The sequence below is a fragment of the Lolium perenne genome, chromosome 1 (genome assembly GCF_019359855.2).
Source record: "Lolium perenne isolate Kyuss_39 chromosome 1, Kyuss_2.0, whole genome shotgun sequence".
Lineage (NCBI taxonomy): Eukaryota > Viridiplantae > Streptophyta > Magnoliopsida > Poales > Poaceae > Lolium > Lolium perenne.
In genome coordinates this window covers 168349023-168367980 of record NC_067244.2, presented here as the reverse complement: position 1 = coordinate 168367980, position 18958 = coordinate 168349023, and the positions used below count along the sequence as shown (strand labels likewise).

Sequence of the window (18958 nt, the reverse complement as noted above, 5' to 3'; positions counted from 1 at the left end):
TTATCCCTAGTGGCAACAGCACATCCACAACCTTAGAACTTTCTGTCACTATCCCAGATTTAATGGAGGCATGAACCCACTATCGAGCATAAATACTCCCTCTTGGAGTCACAAGTATGAACTTGGCCAGAGCCTCTACTAGCAACGGAGAGCATGCAAGAACATAAATAACATATATGATAGATTGATAATCAACTTGACATAGTATTCAATATTCATCGGATCCCAACAAACACAACATGTAGCATTATGATACGTCCAAAACGTATCTACTTTCCCGAACACTTTTGCTATTGTTTTGCCTCTAATTTGTGTATTTTGGATGCAACTAACACGGACTAACGCTGTTTTCAGCAGAACTGCTCTGGTGTCTCGTTTTTGTGCAGAAATCCAACTTTCGGGAAAATCCTCGGAATTTATGCAGAAGGCCCTATTTTCCCAGAATAATGACGGAGCCAGAAGGACAATTAAGGTGGAGGCCCGAGGGCCCCACACCATAGGGCGGCGCGGCCCAGGGGGGGCCCGCGCGGCCCTGTGGTGTGGCCCCCTCGGCCGGCCTCCGACGCCCTCCTTCGGACTATTTATCGGCCTCGACCTAAAAACGCACGGAGAGAAGTCGAAGTCGCGAAACCCTCCGTAACGCCGCCACATCGCGAAACTCCGTCGCGGGAGCCGAGAAGTCTCCGTTCGGCACTCCGCCGGGACGGGGAATTGGAGGAGATCATCGCCATCATCACCGCCAACGCCTCTACATCAACCAGCCATGTTTCCCCCATCCATGTGTGAGTAATTCCCCCGCTGTAGGCCGAAGGGGATGGTAGGGATTGGATGAGATTGGTCATGTAATAGCATAAGATTGTTAGGGCATAGTGCCTAGTGTCCGTAATTGGTACTTTGATGATATTGTTGCAACTTGTTATGCTTAATGCTTGTCACTAGGGCCCGAGTGCCATGATCTCAGATCTGAACATGTTATTGCTTCATCAAGATATTCATTGTTTATGGTCTTACCTATAAGTTGTATACACATGTCGCTGTCCGGAACCGATGGCCCCGAAGTGACAGAAATCGGGACAACCGGAGGGGATGGTAGCGATGTGAGGATCACATGTGTTCACGGAGTGTTAATGCTTTGCTCCGGTACTTTATTAAAAGGAGTACCTTAATATCCAGTAGTTTCCCTTGAGGCCCGGCTGCCACCGGCTGGTAGGACAAAAGATGTTGTGCAAGTTTCTCATTGCGAGCACGCACGACTATATATGGAACACATGCCTATTGATTGCTTTGTACTTGGACACCGTTTTATTATTATCTGCAAATGCCCTGCTATGATTGTTACATGAGTTTCTCTCATCCATGCAACGCCCGTCATCCGTCCCCGTGCCTACGATATTTTAATCCTGCTGTTTACTAAAATCACTACCGCTGTCTTTGTTACTCTGCTTTGTTATTTCACTACTGCCATCTTGCTATAAAACTGTTACTCTTGATAAACTCTTGCGAGCAAGTCTGTTTCAGTGCAGCTGAATTGACAACTCCATTGTTAAGGCTTCCAAGTGTTCTTTGTCTCCCCTTGTGTCGAATCAATAAATTGGGTTTTACTTCCCTCGAAGACTGTTGCGATCCCCTATACTTGTGGGTCATCAAGACTATTTTCTGGCGCCGTTGCCGGGGAGCATAGCTTTATTTGGAAGTTCACTTGGATTAATATTGTTCGCTGCAAATTCTCCATTATGGGTAAACCTCGCGATACTAAGATCGCCATATTACCATCCACTACAAGAAAAGGTACAATTCTGAATACCTCTGCTGCTCTTGATTCACCATCTGTGATTGATAAACTTGTTTCACCGCCGCATGCTTCACATGCGGGTACTTCTGCTGAATCTGAAAACTCTCATAATATTGATAATGTTTCTGCTGTGCTTGATGATATTGGTTCATTGGGATCCTTTCTAGATGCTACAATTGCTAGGTCTAGACAAATAGAAAATACTGAAACTCCTAATGCTACTACACCTGTTAGTTCACCTGAACTTGATTATTTTAGTGATGATCCTGATGAAGATTATGTGGAGCTTAATGATGATTTTATTGAAAAATGCAATGCTACTACTGATGCAAGAAAAATTAAAAAGTTGCTTGCAGAACATGCTGTTAGATATAAACTATCTCCTGATCCTAAGTTTGCCACATCTCCTATAAACATTAAGGATAAAGATTATGATTTTTCTCTTGATCTATCTCATATAGCTATTGTTGAGAAAACACCCTTTTGTGGTACTGAAAAAGAAAGTGCTGTTGAACACATGACTGAGTTATCTACTCTAAGTAGCTTGTTTTCTGATGATGTCAAGATGCGTACTTACTTTGTTGCTAAAATCTTTCCATTCTCATTAAAGGATGATGCTAAAACTTGGTATAATAATTTGCCACCTAATTCTATTAAAAGTCCAAAAGAATTGCTTGATGTTTTCTTCCGCAAATACTTCCCTGCTAGTGCTCAACATATTGCTTTGCAGAGAATTTATAATTTTGACCAGGGAGATGAAGAGAAATTGCCTGAGGCTTGGGCGAGATTTTGCTCTCTTATTAGAGCTCAAATTTCGACCATGATTTGGAAAAGCATGATTTACTTGATATATTTTATAGTGGACTAACCATTGAGTCTAGGGCATACCTGGATAGTTGTGCTGGTTGTGTTTTCAGGAAAAGAACTCCAGACGACGCTGAAGAATTATTGGCTAAAATAAGCCGGAATCATGATGATTGGACTACGCCCGAACCAACTCCAACGCCAATATTGAAGAAGAGGGGTTTAATTAAATTGAATGATGAAGATATGAGGGAAGCCAAGAAGTCTCTCAAAGAGAAAGGTATTAAATCTGAAGATGTGAAGAATCTACCTCCTATAGAAGATATATGTGAGATAATTCCCCCTTCATCCATGATTGAGGTAAACTCCCTTCAACGCTTTACTAGGGAAGATATTCCGTATTCGAAACCTCCTGCACAATGCTTAGATGAGTTTGATAATTATATTGTTAAGCAAGAAAATTTTAATATGAGAGTAGAGAATCATTTAATGGAAAATTCTCGAGCTATTAGTGAATTGCATGATATTGTGGAGAGAACCTCCAATGATGTTAAGATGCTTGTTAAACATTTTCATATGATTCAAACTCAAATTGATCAACTCACTAAAGTGCAAAATGACTTGTTAGGGAATAATTCTAAAGAGAAACATGCTTATGAAGTAACAACTAGAGGTGGTGTCTCTACCCAGGATCCTCTATATCCTGAAGGGCATCCCAAAAGAATTGAACAAGATTCTCAACGCATTGAACCTAGTGCTCCTTCTAAGAAGAAAAAGAAGAAGAAACATAAAAATGTTGTAGAATCCTCTGAACCTGCTAATGATCCTAATAGTATTTCTATTTCTGATGCTGAAACTGAAAGTGGTAATGAACATGAAAAAGATAATGATAAGGATGATACTCCTGATAAAGAAGAGATTGAAGAAGAACCTGAAAAGCATGCTAAAAATAAAAAGTATACTAAAGAAGACTTTATTGCTGAGAAACATGGTAATGAAAGAGAACCTTGGGTGCAAAAGCAAATGCCTTTTCCTGCTAAGAAACTAAAATCAAAGGAAGAAGAACACTATAATAAATTTTGTGATTGGATGAAACCTTTATTCTTGCAAATCCCTTTGACTGATGCTATTAAATTGCCTCCTTATTCAAAGTATATGAAAGATATTGTTACTAACAAAAGGAAAATCCCCAATGAGGAAATTTCCACTATGCTTGCTAATTACTCTTTCAATGGCAAAGTTCCAAAGAAGTTGGGCGACCCAGGTATACCTACTATTCCTTGTTCTATCAAGAATAATTATGTTAAAACTGCTCTATGTGACTTGGGAGCCGGTGTTAGTGTTATGCCTTTTTCTCTTTATAAGAGACTTTACTTAGATAAGTTGATACCTACTGATATATCTTTGCAAATGGCTGATAAATCTACTGCTATTCCTGTTGGTATATGTGAGAATGTTCCTGTTCAAGTTACTACTAACTGCTTGATATTAACTGATTTCGTTGTGTTGGAAATGCCGGAAGATGATAATATGTCTATTATTCTTGGGAGACCTTTTCTTAACACCGCAGGGGCTGTTATTGATTGCAATAAGGGAAAGGTTACTTTCAATGTTGATGATAGGGAGCATACCGTTTATTTTCCCAAGAGGATTGAGAAAGCGTGTGGAGTTAATACTATTTCTAATGTGAGAACTATCAAAGTGGGAACTATTGATTGTCCTATATATGAGCCTAAGGAAGAATATCAAACTCTCGTGATTGGATCCATATCAATACAATTCAAGGTAACATGATTGATTTGAGGTTTATTTCTTCTTATGCTATGTAAAATTTATTTGGTGACAAGACTTGATCAACCTTGTTAACAAATACCTTTTATATGCATAGAGGAGGTAAACAACATCTCTTTCTTCCTCCATTTGCTCTAGTTGCTGTAGCATTTTTAATTTGCAAAGTTCCTTAGTTATTTGGAGATTTCAAAAAATTTCCTGGCCAGTAATAATAAACTAAATACCCAGAAATGTGCATTTTTCAAAGTTTTCAAAAATTCACAAAAATTATACCGTTGGTCCTATTTTTCGACGAGGCACCTGGGAGCACCAGAGGATGACCTGTGGGGCACCAGAGGGCGCCAAACCACAGGCCGGCGCGGCCAAGGAGGTGGCCGCGCCACCATGTGGTGTGGGCCCCCCTTTGCCCCACTTTGCCATTTCTTCCTCCCAGCACCTTCTCTCTCCCGAAAAAACTCGTACCAAGTTCCTCTCTCGCGCGTTTTTGCTCCAGAGCTCCAGATTTCTCGATCTCTTTGCTCAGCCCAGATTACTTGCTGAAATTTGGCACATTTGCTCCTTGGTATGTGACTCCTCCACCCATCCAAGTAGAATTTTGTTTGGTTGAGTATATCTTGAATATTTTGCTGCTGTAGGTAACATGTTTAGTGAGCTTGCATGCTTGTTCTAAGTGGTAGAAATTAGTTTTGATGCATGATTAGTACTCTAGCAAGTTCCTATGGTAGTTTCCCTCAATTATATGTCACCAAATCAAATTTTTATATTGTTTGTTGAAATTTCAGAAAATGGAGTGGAATAGATATCACTTGAACCAGCAAGAATTGGAAGTCCAACAAGTTATGAGAGTCAATCATGAAGAGGGAGTATACCCCTCTTATTACCCGTGCGCGGATTTCATGAGAAGTGCGGGAATACTTGAAGATGTTCAAAGTCTAATTTCTCGTGCAGGGCTGAGTGACTTTGTTGAAGGAGAGCCAAGAAAATATGTAAAATTAACCATGTCTTTTGTGCAGGACTTCAAGTTCAATTGGTCGCGATCTAACCCCACGGTCCAGTATAAAATTTACAATAAAGCTGTCAACTTGCCATTTAGTGCTTTTTGTGCAGCAATTAGAGTACCGCAATGGGGGTCATGCGAGAAGATAAGGGGATCGCCGCAAGAACTCTTGGACCTCTTCAAGATGATTTGCGATGGAAGGAGTTTCTTAGGGGATAATGGTAAAATCACTAGTATTCAGCTCCCGGCTATCCGCTACTTTGCCTATTTTATTACCAAATGCGTTCTTGCTAAAAGGATTGGTGGTAAACTTTCTATCCCGGATTTGGCTTTTCTAGCTGCGGCACTGCAAAATAGTAAGACTTATAATTTGGGGGCATTGATAGCTTATAGACTTGCTACTAACCGTGAGAAAGGTGGAATTTGTGGAGGTCTCATCGCCTCTCGTTTACTAGCTTTTCATAATGTAGAACCTCATCATTTTGATATTCCGTTCCCCATAGAAAAACTTGACATAGCCTCTATGATTAAACATGAATTTGTTTCAGATTCCTCCAACTTGGGTAACCTGTATTACAAGATGATATTTTATAAGAAAGTTTGGAGAATAACTAAGAAAACTGAGAAACTAGTAAGATTGCCTGCGCCTGTTCTGTCTAACCTTGATTCCAGGGGAGATTGGTCGGTCACAGAAGGTGCACTGGATGCACACATAGAGAGAGGAGGACAACATGCAAGAGACGACACGGAGGTCAAGGAGCACCTCAACTCATCATCCGATGCAGCAAGTTCCTCGCATCAACATGGTGGATATGCGGAGCCTCCATGCTTTTCTTCTGCACAGGAGCTTTACTATGACTATTCCATGAATTACCCACCGGCAAGGAACAACGACCCTCGTTGGGGTTGAACTCCACTTAGGCCAAAAGCCTAAGCTTGGGGGGAGGTATACCGGCATCACTCATTCTTTGCATATTATGGTTGCTGGATACTTGTACATACTTGTTTTGTTCGTTTGAGTGGTTTTCTAATGAGAGGAAGATGACATTTGGGGAAGTGCTGCCTGAAAACAGATTCTGGAATGTTACCGTAAAAATTCTCAAAAATAGCCAGAGCGTTATTTTGAGCTGCCAATTTTTGTGCAGGTTCCCCAGGTTGTTATCTAACTTTCGTTAGTTGAACACTTTTTGAGCTGAGCAACGTAAGATTTTTGTAAAAATCGATTTCTGTACTGCTGTCAGGTTTTGGCAGATTTCTGCCATCTCGCTTTTCTGCGTTTCTTTTAGTTTGCTATTTCTTGTTTTTGCTTTGTTTCTTCCCCAAAACACAAAAAGACCAAAAATATTTCTGTTGTTTCTCTTCACCATTTGTTTGTTTTGGTTTCTTGCATTTGTTTCACTTTATTTGCTATTGCTAGTTTGCTATAAGAAAACCCAAAAAGATTTTGCTTTGTTTGTTTCCTTTTGTTCTTGTTTGCAATTCGAAAACACCAAAAATATTTGCTGTTCTTCTTTGGTTTTGTAAAGTTCTTTATGAGTTCAATGGTCTTCGGTGGCTGGAGCGTGGTTTTCATTTCATATTATCCAAGCTACACAAGTGAAAAGGCAATAATGATGATCTACGACAATTGGATTGTGGTGAGAGGCTGGTATGAACTCTATTTGTTTTCATTTTTGTACATATACTCATCCATGTGAGCATGCTTAGTTGGTTCATGTGAGGTATATGTTATTTGAGAAAGTCTAGTAGTTCATGATCTCTCATGTTTAGCACCAATCTATTAATATGAGTAGCATGTCATGGATGTTTGCTTGCATTGTTTTATTCATAAGTAAGTATGGCATTGTGGTATCCTCCTCTGAATAATTCATTCATATCGACTTGGCACATGCTCACGCATGCATATGACTGAACAAAAAGTCAATTAAGCCTCGATGATCTATATTGCTTCAGAGTTCTTGTATCACTTTTATGCCTCCGTTAATTTATTTTGCCGCAAGCATGATTATGACAGTTACTGCTCTCTTGATTTGTCGCTCCCTAGTCTATTGCTAGCCTTCACTTGTACTGAGCGGGAACATTGCTCGTGCTTCCAAACACATGAAAACCAAGTTATTCCAGAGTGTCCACCATAAATACCTATGCATGGCATTTCAAACCATTCCAAGTAAATTCTCGTGCGCTACCTTTAAAACCTTCAAAATGCTTCTCAATTTGTGTTTATGTTTCATAGCTCATGAGGAAGTATGTGGTGTTTAGCTTTCAACCTTGTCATTTACTTTTGACGGACTCTCATATGGACTAGTGGCACATCCGCTTATCCAATAATTTTGCAAAAAGAGCTGGCAATGGGATTCCCAGTCCCGAATTAATTAACTTAAATAGACACTCCTCCATGGTTTGTGATTGTTGGACGGCACCCGAAGGATTCGGTTAGCCATGGCTTGTGTAAGCAAAGGTTGGGGGGAGTGTCATCATCATAATAAAACTAAAATAAAAAGGCACTCCTTCATGGTTTGTGATTGTTGGCAGGCACCCGAGGATTCGGTTAGCCATGGTTTGTGTAAGAAGGGTTGGAAGGAGTGCCAAATAAATATGCAATAATTCATGGGAGCCGCTCTTGAAAGTCCGGTTGGCGAGGTAGTTGGTGTACCCATTACCATTCGTTGACAACAACAAACACCTCTCAAAATAATTTTACTCCTGTCTTTATAAAAATGAAAAGCTCTAGCGCATGTTAATCCCTGCTTCCCTCTGCGAAGGGTCAATCTTTTACTTTTATGTTGTGTCTCCATTATTTCTTTGAGCACTATCTTGAGAGCACAACTGTCATTCTTAGTATAATATGCTTGTCTCAAAATATGATTGATTGTGGTATAACTTTGATGCTTTTATCTTTGACAATCACTACTTCTAGTCTTTCTATGAACTCCAGAGGTGCCCGGGCATTTATGTTTTGCCAATCAAATACAGGCAAGCGAGATACCACTTTATCATACTCTCTTATGAACATTGCAATCCTGCTTATACACATGATTCATGATGCTTATTATTAATTGTTGGTACCTCTCCATGATTGACATAGCTGTTAGATGATCTTATTTGCATGTATCTCATTATGAATTGCTTAAGTATTAGCCATAGCATGAGAATATATACATCATATGAGCAAATGTGTTCGTGAAAGTTCTTTTATCGCTTAGTTGTTAACTGAATTGCTTGAGGACAAGCAATAAGCTAAGCTTGGGGGGAGTTGATACGTCCAAAACGTATCTACTTTCCCGAACACTTTTGCTATTGTTTTGCCTCTAATTTGTGTATTTTGGATGCAACTAACACGGACTAACGCTGTTTTCAGCAGAACTGCTCTGGTGTCTCGTTTTTGTGCAGAAATCCAACTTTCGGGAAAATTCTCGGAATTTATGCAGAAGGCCCTATTTTCCCAGAATAATGACGGAGCCAGAAGGACAATTAAGGTGGAGGCCCGAGGGCCCCACACCATAGGGCGGCGTGGCCCAGGGGGGGCCCGCGCGCCCCTGTGGTGTGGCCCCCTCGGCCGGCCTCCGACGCCCTCCTTCGGACTATTTATCGGCCTCGACCTAAAAACGCACGGAGAGAAGTCGAAGTCGCCAGAAACCCTCCAGAACGCCGCCACATCGCGAAACTCCGTCGCGGGAGCCAGAAGTCTCCGTTCTGGCACTCCGCCGGGACGGGGAATTGGAGGAGATCATCGCCATCATCACCGCCAACGCCTCTACATCAACCAGCCATGTTTCCCCCATCCATGTGTGAGTAATTTCCCCGCTGTAGGCCGAAGGGGATGGTAGGGATTGGATGAGATTGGTCATGTAATAGCATAAGATTGTTAGGGCATAGTGCCTAGTGTCCGTAATTGGTACTTTGATGATATTGTTGCAACTTGTTATGCTTAATGCTTGTCACTAGGGCCCGAGTGCCATGATCTCAGATCTGAACATGTTATTGCTTCATCAAGATATTCATTGGTTATGGTCTTACCTATAAGTTGTATACACATGTCGCTGTCCGGAACCGATGGCCCCGAAGTGACAGAAATCGGGACAACCGGAGGGGATGGTAGCGATGTGAGGATCACATGTGTTCACGGAGTGTTAATGCTTTGCTCCGGTACTTTATTAAAAGGAGTACCTTAATATCCAGTAGTTTCCCTTGAGGCCCGGCTGCCACCGGCTGGTAGGACAAAAGATGTTGTGCAAGTTTCTCATTGCGAGCACGCACGACTATATATGGAACACATGCCTATTGATTGCTTTGTACTTGGACACCGTTTTATTATTATCTGCAAATGCCCTGCTATGATTGTTACATGAGTTTCTCTCATCCATGCAACGCCCGTCATCCGTCCCCGTGCCTACAGTATTTTAATCCTGCTGTTTACTAAAATCACTACCGCTGTCTTTGTTACTCTGCTGCTGTTATTTCACTACTGCTACTGCTATAAAACTGTTACTACTGATAAACTCTTGCGAGCAAGTCTGTTTCCAGGTGCAGCTGAATTGACAACTCCGCTGTTAAGGCTTCCAAGTGTTCTTTGTCTCCCCTTGTGTCGAATCAATAAATTGGGTTTTACTTCCCTCGAAGACTGTTGCGATCCCCTATACTTGTGGGTCATCACATTACAAATAGATGATCTTGATCATGATAGGCAGCTCACAAGATCTAACATGATAGCACAATGAGGAGAAGACAACCATCTAGCTACTGCTATGGACCCATAGTCCAGGGGTGGACTACTCACACATCAATTCGGAGGCGATCATGGCGATGAAGAGACCTCCGGGAGATGATTCCCCTCTCCGGCAGGGTGCCGGAGGCGATCTCCTGAATCCCCCGAGATGGGATTGGCGGCGGCTGCGTCTCTGGAAGGTTTTCAGTATCGTGGCTCTCGGTACTGGGGGTTTCGCGATGAAGACTATATGCAGGCGAAAGGGTAGGTCAGGGAGCGTCACGAGGGGCCCACACAACAGGCCGGCGCGGCCAGGGCTTGGGCCGCGCCGCCCTAGTGTGTCGCCACCTCGTGGCCCCACTTCGTTTCCTCTTCGGACTTCTGGAAGCTTCTTGGAAAAATAGGACCCTGGGCGTTGATTTCGTCCAATTCCGAGAATATTTCCTTACTAGGATTTCTGAAACCAAAAACAGCAGAAACAAAGAATCGGCTCTTCGGCATCTCGTCAATAGGTTAGTGCCAGAAAATGCATAATAATGACATATAATGTGTATAAAACATGTGAGTATCATCATAAAAGTAGCATGGAACATAAGAAATTATAGATACGTTTGGGATGTATCATGGTGTTGCCCCCGACAAATGGTCACCGGAGCATCTCCGACGACCATCTCCTGCGGCGGTGAACTTCGGCGACTTAGCAAATGTACGCTAGAGTACGGTCTAGGAAGGAATAAGGGGTGCTGGAGTGCGTAAGCTCACCAGGAGTACGATGGTAAGCTCGATGGAGGTTATGGTGGTCGGAATCGACCACACGGCCACAAATTTCGTCCAATCACCGGAGAAGGGAACGGCTTGATTGCATCGATTGGAGGCTCCCCTTGGTTCCTGGTTGCACCCAGATGATCTTCTCGATGAGGCACACCTCCTGAGCTACTCAAAAGGCTCCAAGGTGCCTTCTATTGACGGTGATGCGATAGACGCCGACGATAGGTTACTGATGGATGTGGGTGATAGAGAGATCTAGAGTGAGTTTGGAAGGGTCTCTGAGGATTAGGGCTTTGTGTCGAACTTCGTGGAGGTTTTTATGGCGACCGGCGAGGCTTGGCTCGTCATTTCACCGGCGATAGTGGGTGGGATGCTCTGCCGACGGCGGAGGGTTTCTAGGGCGTGAATCTTGATGCGAATGGGTTAAGACGGACGCGAGACTGATAGGGTGTGGTTCTAGGGTGTTTGGTGATACGTTGCAAACGTATCTATAATTTTTGATGCTCGATGCTTGTTTTACACCAATTTCTATATGTTTTGTTTACACTTCGTGGCACTTTTATGCATTTTCCGGAACTAACCTATTGACAAGATGCTATAGTGTCAGTTCCCTGTTTTCTGCTGTTTTTGTATTTCAGAAGAGTTGTACAGGAAATATTCTCGGAATTGGACGAAACAAAAGCCGAAGTCAATATTTTACCGAAACGAAGACGAAGTCCGGAGGGGGGACGAAGAGGCGCACCAGGGCACCCACACCACCCCTAGGCGCGGCCTAGGGCTGGCCTGCGCGTAGGGTAGGTGTGGGGCCCACAGGCGCCCCACCGACCTGAATCCGCCGCCTAGTTATACATGTTCTCGGGAAAACCCTAAATATACCAGCCTCCGCCCACGAAAAGTTTCGTAGCTCCTCCGCCGTCGCAGACAAGATCCGGGGAACAGAAGTCTCTATTCCGGCACCCTGCCGGGACGGGGAATTTCCCCGGAGCCATCTCCATCGACTCCACCGCCATCTCCATCACCGTTGCTGACTCCCGTGATGAGGAGGGAGTAGTTCTCCCTCGGGGCTGAGGGCTCTACCGGTAGCTATGTGGTTTATCTCTCTCTCCCATGGTGTGATCTTTATGTGATCATGAGCTTTGTAATCTAGACGTCGTTTATTCTGTAGCTCCTGTTTCGACTTACAAATATGAGCAACCAAACCAGTATCAAATACCCAGGCACTACTACGATTACTAGTAAGATAGACATCAATAACATGTATATCCGATATACCTTTCTTTTTGATGTTGACGCTCTTCAGATCTGCCAGGTACTTTGAGCAGTTCCGCTTCCAGTGTCCGTCTTCTTTGCAGTAATAGCACACAATATCAGATCTAGGGCCAGCCTTGGGTTTCTTAGGAGGCGCGTCAGATTTCTTGCCGCCCTTCTTGAATTTACCCTTTTCCTTAGGCTTGCCCTGCTTCTTGAACTTGGTGGTCTTATTGACCATCAACACTTGGTGCTCTTTCTTTGTCTCCACTTCAGCAGTTTTCAGCATTGAGAAGAGTTCAGGTAACATCGTGTCCATGCATTGCATTTTGTAGTTCATCATGAAGTTCTTGTAACTAGGTGGCAGTGATTGAAGAACACGATGAATCCCCAAGGCGTTAGGAATCATTATTCCCAAGTCTTGGAGTTTCTTCGCGTGCCCAGACATCTTGAGCACGTGCTCGCTAACGGAGCTGCCCTCTTCGATCTTACAATTAAAGAACTTTTCAGAAGCATCATAGCTTTCCATGGCCGCATGAGTTTCAAATATCATTTTGAGCTCACTGATTATATCATGAGGGTCGTGGGTCTCAAAGCATTTCTGAAGCTCCGATTCTAAACCGTAGAGGATGGCACACTGAACTGTGGAGTAATGTGTCTTCCGAGTGAGGTAAACATTTTTAGCCTCATCGGTAGCTGTTTCTGCATGTGGGTCACCCAGCGGTGCATCAAGAACATAGAGTAGTTGTCAGCAGTGAGGACAATCCTCAAGTTACAAAACCAATCCGTAAAGTTGCTTCCATTGTTTTTCAGCTTTTCTTTCTCTAGGAACGAATTAAAGTTGATGGTAGGGGTCGCCATAATCTACAACATATTTGCAAAGAGTTTAGACTAAGTTCATGATAAATTGAGTTTACTATTAATTCTTAAAATTAACTAGGTGAACTCCCACTCAAAACAATATCCCTCGAATTGTCTTAGTGATTACACGAACCAAATCAACTACACCAAGTCTGATCATCACGTGAGATGATGTAGTTTCAATGGCAAACATCAACATGTTCATCATATCATCTATATGATTCATGCTAAACCTTTCGGTCTTCCGTGTTCCGAGGCCATGTTTGTACATGCTAGGCTCGTCAAGTCAAATCCTAGTTTCTGCATGTGCAAATCTGGCTTGCACCCGTTGTATGCACACGTTGAGTCTATCACACCCGATCATCACGTGATGCTTCGAAACAACGAGTCTTTACAATGGTGCTAACTAAGGACGAACACTTTATTATCTTGATTTTTAGTGAGAGGGATCATCTTATAATGCTACCGTCGTGATCTAAGCAATATAAGATGCATAAAAGGATTAACATCACATGCAATTCATAATGTGACATGATATGGCCCTTTTGTCTTTGCGCCTTTGATCTTCATCTCCAAAGCACGGACATGATATCCATCATCAACGGGCATGATCTCCATCATCGTCGGCGTAGCATCAAGGTCAATGGTGCCCTCGTCATGGTAGTTCACCACATGTAGCAACTATTACAACTACTTTGAAATAATACTACTACATGAAATATAAAGACAACCATCAGGCTCATGCCGGTTGCCACAATACAATAATGATCATCTCATACATATTCATCATCACATCATGGACATATCACATCACCAAACCCTGCAAAAACAAGTTAGACACCTATAATTTGGTTTGCATATTGTACGTGGTTTAGGGTTTTCGAGTAGGATCCAATCTACCTACGAACATGAACCGTAACACTGATACAAGTGTTGTCAATTGAAATAGCAAATTGAATCTTAAGTATGGTGAGAGAAACTGACACCCGCAAAGCCACTTATGCAATACAAGTTGCATGTCAAGCGTGCAGCAGGTCTCATGAACGCGGTCATGTAAAGTTAGCCCGGGCCGCTTCATCCCACCATCCCGCAAGATGCAAAGTACACATAACAAGAGAAAACAAAAGCATCAACTCCCACAAAACCATTGTGTTCTACTAGTACAACCAATCTATGCATAGACACGGCTCTGATACCACTGTAGGGATTCGTAGCATAGAAAACAAAAAATTTCCTACCGCAAGAACGAATAACAAGCCAAGATCTAATATAGTAGATGGTAGCAACGAGGTGAAGATCATCATACCCTTGAAGATCCTTAAGCGTTAACAAGATAGATCTCGTGGTTGATGTAGTCGATCACTTCCTGCTTGCAAAAGCGCCTAGAAGATCTTGACGGTGCCACAATCGGGCAGCACCTCTGCACTCGATCACACGTTCGGTGTTGATGACGACGTCCTTCTCCCCGTTCCAGCGGATGTAGTAGATCCTCCTCGCAATCCTGCCAGCACGACGGCGTGGTGACGGTGGTGGTGGAGATCTCTGCCAGCGCTTCGCGTAAGCACCCGGGAGAATAGGGAGGATGGGAGTGGCTAGGGTTGGGGAGAGGGGGCACTTGGGCGCCGGACTTGGGTGCCCTTGGTGATGCGGCTCAATTGGTGTGGCTGGCCCCCTCCCCTCTCTCTCTCTTTATATAGGTGGAACCTCCTAGGGTTGCCCCAAAACCATGTTGAAGTCCAACTCCAAAAACTGCCTTTTGGGTGAAACCTAGGGGAAGTGGGATTCCTCCCTTTCCTTCTCCCTTGGCCGGCCAAGGTGGTGGAGTCCACCATGGACTCCACCTTCCCTCTTGGTTGGCTGGTTAGGGTTGGTGGAGTCCTTCTGGGACTCCACCTTCCATGGTGATTTTTTCCGGAAGGTTCTAGAATATTCTAGCACCTTCTATAAATGCACCGGATTATTTTCAAACTTGGAAAGTGACTTTCTATATATGTATCTTTTTCTCTGGACCATTCCGGAACTCCTCGTGATGTCCTAGATCCCATCTGAGACTCCGAAAAACATTCGAACTCCATTCCATATTCCATATCTACTTAAAACGACATCAAACCTTAAGTGTGTCACCCTACGGTTCGAGAACTATCCATACATGATCGAGACTCCTCTCCGTTTAATAACTAATAGAGGGACCTGGAGATCCATAATAGCTCACACATATTCAACAATGACTTCGTGATTGAAAGAACCATTCACATAAAATAACAATTCCCTTTTTCTCGCGATATTTTACTTATCCGAAGTTTGATCGTCGGTATCTCCATACCTAGTTCAACCTCGTTACCGATAAGTACCCTTTACTCGTACCGTAATATGATATCCCTTGTGAACCAGTCACATGCTAGGAAGGTAATTGGATGTCATTTCACCGAGAGGGCCCAGAGTATATCTATCCGTCATTAGGATGGACAAATCTCACTATTGATACAAGTGCTTCAACTCTATACTTTCTGAACACTTAATGCCACCTTTATAACAACCCATTTACGTAGTAGTGTTTAGTGTCATCAAAGCATCCATCCGGTATAGGTGATTAACAAGATCTCATGGTCGAAGGATTAGGTTACTATGCATATTAAAGCTTGAAGCACAAAGAACTAAATGACTTGATCATATGCTACGCTTATTATGGGTGTATGTCCATCACATTATTCACCTAATGATATGACCTTGTTATTAATAACATCCAATGTTCATGATCATGAAACTATGATCATCTATTAATCAACAAGCTAGTTTAACAAGAGGTTTACTAGGGACTCTTTTATGTTTACATAACACACATGTATTAATGTTTCCAATTAATACAATTATAGCATGAGATACAAACTATTATCATAAACACAAAGATATAATAATAACCATTTTATTATTGCCTCTTGGGCATATCTCCAACATTTCTGTTGTACCACTCTGAGGGATGTAATACGAGTGAAACGGTGTTTCAGTTGTGTTATGTCAACGACTTGCGTACTACACCATGCAGTGGTATGCTGGGTCACCGCATTGCAACACGAACAAGTTCTTCTCGATCGATGTGAAAGACACCTCTCGCGTCGTATTCCACGCGACGAACAAGGTCTGCTTTAGGGATTCAACGCTGAAGCTCTTGCTCGTCAGGATCTTGGCCACCGCCATCCAGTTCACCTCCGGGAGAATGCTTCTCTCTTCCTTCGCCAGGAAAACACCCTGTTGCTCGCCCTCACTCAGCTTTAGTTTCCGGCGCAGTTCCTCAACCTCAAACCCCTTCTTTCCCGAAGTTGAAGACTCTGCCACCATCGGATCGCCACCTAGAATCCTCGACCAAAACCGATCTGCCGCCTACACAAACCCTACCAAGCCCTCCAAGGCCGGGCAGCTATGCGAGATAGCCCTTGTATCAGCCCGACCCGAGAGGGTGGAGGAAGAGATTGCACGATGGCAGGGGATCAGAACCTCGTCGGAGATGAGATCGCCGCTGTGTTGCTCAAACCCTAGCCTTGACTAGGTTGCTCAGGCGTATCCATGCTGTCCATGTAGATGGCACACTAAAACACAACTGATACTCCATGCATTGATCCAGCAAGCAGATTGGGCCACGAGGAAAAGGGCAAACACGTCCGACTTTGGTCCGATGACAAAATGGGCCACGATGATGGTTTCTGGGCTTGCAATCTACGGTGCCTGTTCCGCATCGTACACAGATTGGCCGTAAAAGAAAAAGGACTCGGAAGCCATCGAATCCCTAATTCCCCACAATCTCTTCCGACCGCCCTCCGCCGCCTCCCCGATCCGTCTTCTTCGTCGGCGCCGGCGCCCTCTCCGTCTTCCCCGATGCCGGACCCCCAGTTAGACCCTCCGCCGCCTTTCTTCTTCTTACCCATGTCTTCTTCGTCGGCGGCCAATCCCGATTCCCCGTGGGCTTTCATCGTCACACCCATATTTCGCCCTCCCCGAACCGTGTCTTCTGCGTCGGCGCCCTATCCCTCTTCCGCGATGCCCGACCTCCAGTTACGCCCTCCGCCGCCTTGCCCCTTCACACCCATACTACCTCGCCCTGCGTCGCCCCGAACCATGTCTTCTTCGTCTGGCCCTTCGCCACGTCCCCCAACAATGTCTTCTTTCTCTCGCCCTGCGCCACCTCCCCCAACAATGCCTTCTTCCTCTCGCCCTGCGCCACCTCCCCCAACCATGTTTCGCCGTGTGCCGCCTCCACGAACCATGCTGCCGCTTCCCCACCCTCAGCCGCCTGTCCTCTCCACATCCATGTCTTCTTCGTCAGAGCGCTCTCGCCAGTCCGCCGTGCCGGGCCCCCTTCCCCTGCGTCTCCGCAGTCCCGAGATCCTCTTAGAACCCAAGTGTTGTATCAGTGAATGCCAGTACTCAAATTCTGTTAAAACCGAGAGTAGCCAGGGCCTCTCCCTCGAGGTGTCCTTCCAATTCCGTGATCCGCCGGCCCTCTCGCGCTGCTTCGTTCGCTGCTACGACCTGACTGGGAGCCAGCGTTTGGCCGAAGGGCCTCGTGTCGTCTGTGCGGCAGGAGGTTTGGCACTTCTTGATATCCCCTTCTCTGGCGAAGACATCCACCCATCGTACAGTGACTATTTCATTTATAGGGCAGGGCCAGGTTCTCCATCCATCCACCTTCTCCCTAGGCCCTACCCAACTGATTATCAGCTGGATATGGTTGCCGTCTTACCCATCTGCGATGGCAGCGACGACTATGCTGTGGTGTTTCCCGTCGTAGACTACTTCATGCTTGAGGATCGCAACCATTACACTCTGCATATCTACCGCTCCGACAGGAAAGCTTGGCGCTCCCAGGTGGCCTGCATTGCTGAGAAAGAAACAGAAGATGCCAGGCATAAGTTTGTAGTAAATGATACCACAAGTGTGGTATATGCAGGAAATGGGCTGATAGGCTGGATTAATCTCTGCTCGGGGGTTGTTATATGCAATGTGTTGGATAAGAAGCCTACTATAAGCTTCGTCCCAGTGCCAGTGCCCGATCAGTTCCGCAGGAAGTTTGACGAGTTCAACATCCGGCCATATCGAGATATGACTATATACAATGGTGTAATCAAGTTCTTCGAGCTCAAGTATCACAGAGATCCCGCCTTCAACGTGAAGCGAAGGGACGATGAAGGTTGGATGGCTACCATATGGACCAGACCCATCTCTTCAGATGCTTGGAATGAAGGCCTCACGTTTGATACATCCGACATAGTGGTCACCGACCCGGGTTTCCGGCATCTGCTGCCTGAGATGGTGAATGAGGAGAATAAGCTCAAATTGGAGAAACTTATGAGCGGTGGCCCCACCCTGAGCCTGAATGATGACCATACCGTTTACATCCTCGCCAAGATGAGCTTGTTCGATCCATCAGCGTTTGTGCTTGCTCTCAACACCAGAAGTTTGACGCTTGAATCCTGTGCACCATGCCGTGGTGAAAATATACTAGGGTTTGAACCGAATTATGTTCCTTTCGCTCTATTTAGCTAATTGGCTACATCGACTACATGAAGTCCAACTTTATGTTAGCTAGGAACCATGCAACTTTGTAAAATATCTTGGTGATAATTTTTGTTTTTGCGCTTAATTCTGAAAAAGGTAGCAGCAACTTCAAAACATAAGTCCTGTTCAAGTGAACTCTAAGACGTAATGTGCCTATTGGAATGAAGGAGAGATCAGACTGCATGTTAGATGTCTATTAGGTTCTCTAACCGACTTGTCGAATGTCTAAGATCAGTTTGTTTTAGTTTTTGATAATTCAGATGTTTACCAACATAGAATGTTCACAATGGATTTTGTAGAATTAAGACACTGAACTGAAAAATCGGGTTAGTCTGGGCTGCCCCCCCAGCATGCTTAGGAGGAAGCTAAATATCGTTTAATTTCATTGTATTTTAGAGTGAGTTCGAGTTTTGACCGTATGGCTGTCAATTTATGTCAATGT

The 18958-nt window shown here is 44.1% G+C and overlaps 1 protein-coding gene across 1 annotated transcript; it reads left to right on the top strand.

The window, feature by feature from the left end:
- The first annotated feature begins 16726 nt into the window (after positions 1-16726).
- LOC127312102 (uncharacterized) lies at positions 16727-18635 on the top strand. Its single transcript, XM_071819731.1, has one exon. It carries the CDS (start codon positions 16837-16839, stop codon positions 18502-18504), a length of 1668 nt encoding a protein of 555 aa, XP_071675832.1. The 5' UTR covers positions 16727-16836; the 3' UTR covers positions 18505-18635.
- The last annotated feature ends 323 nt before the right edge of the window (positions 18636-18958 follow it).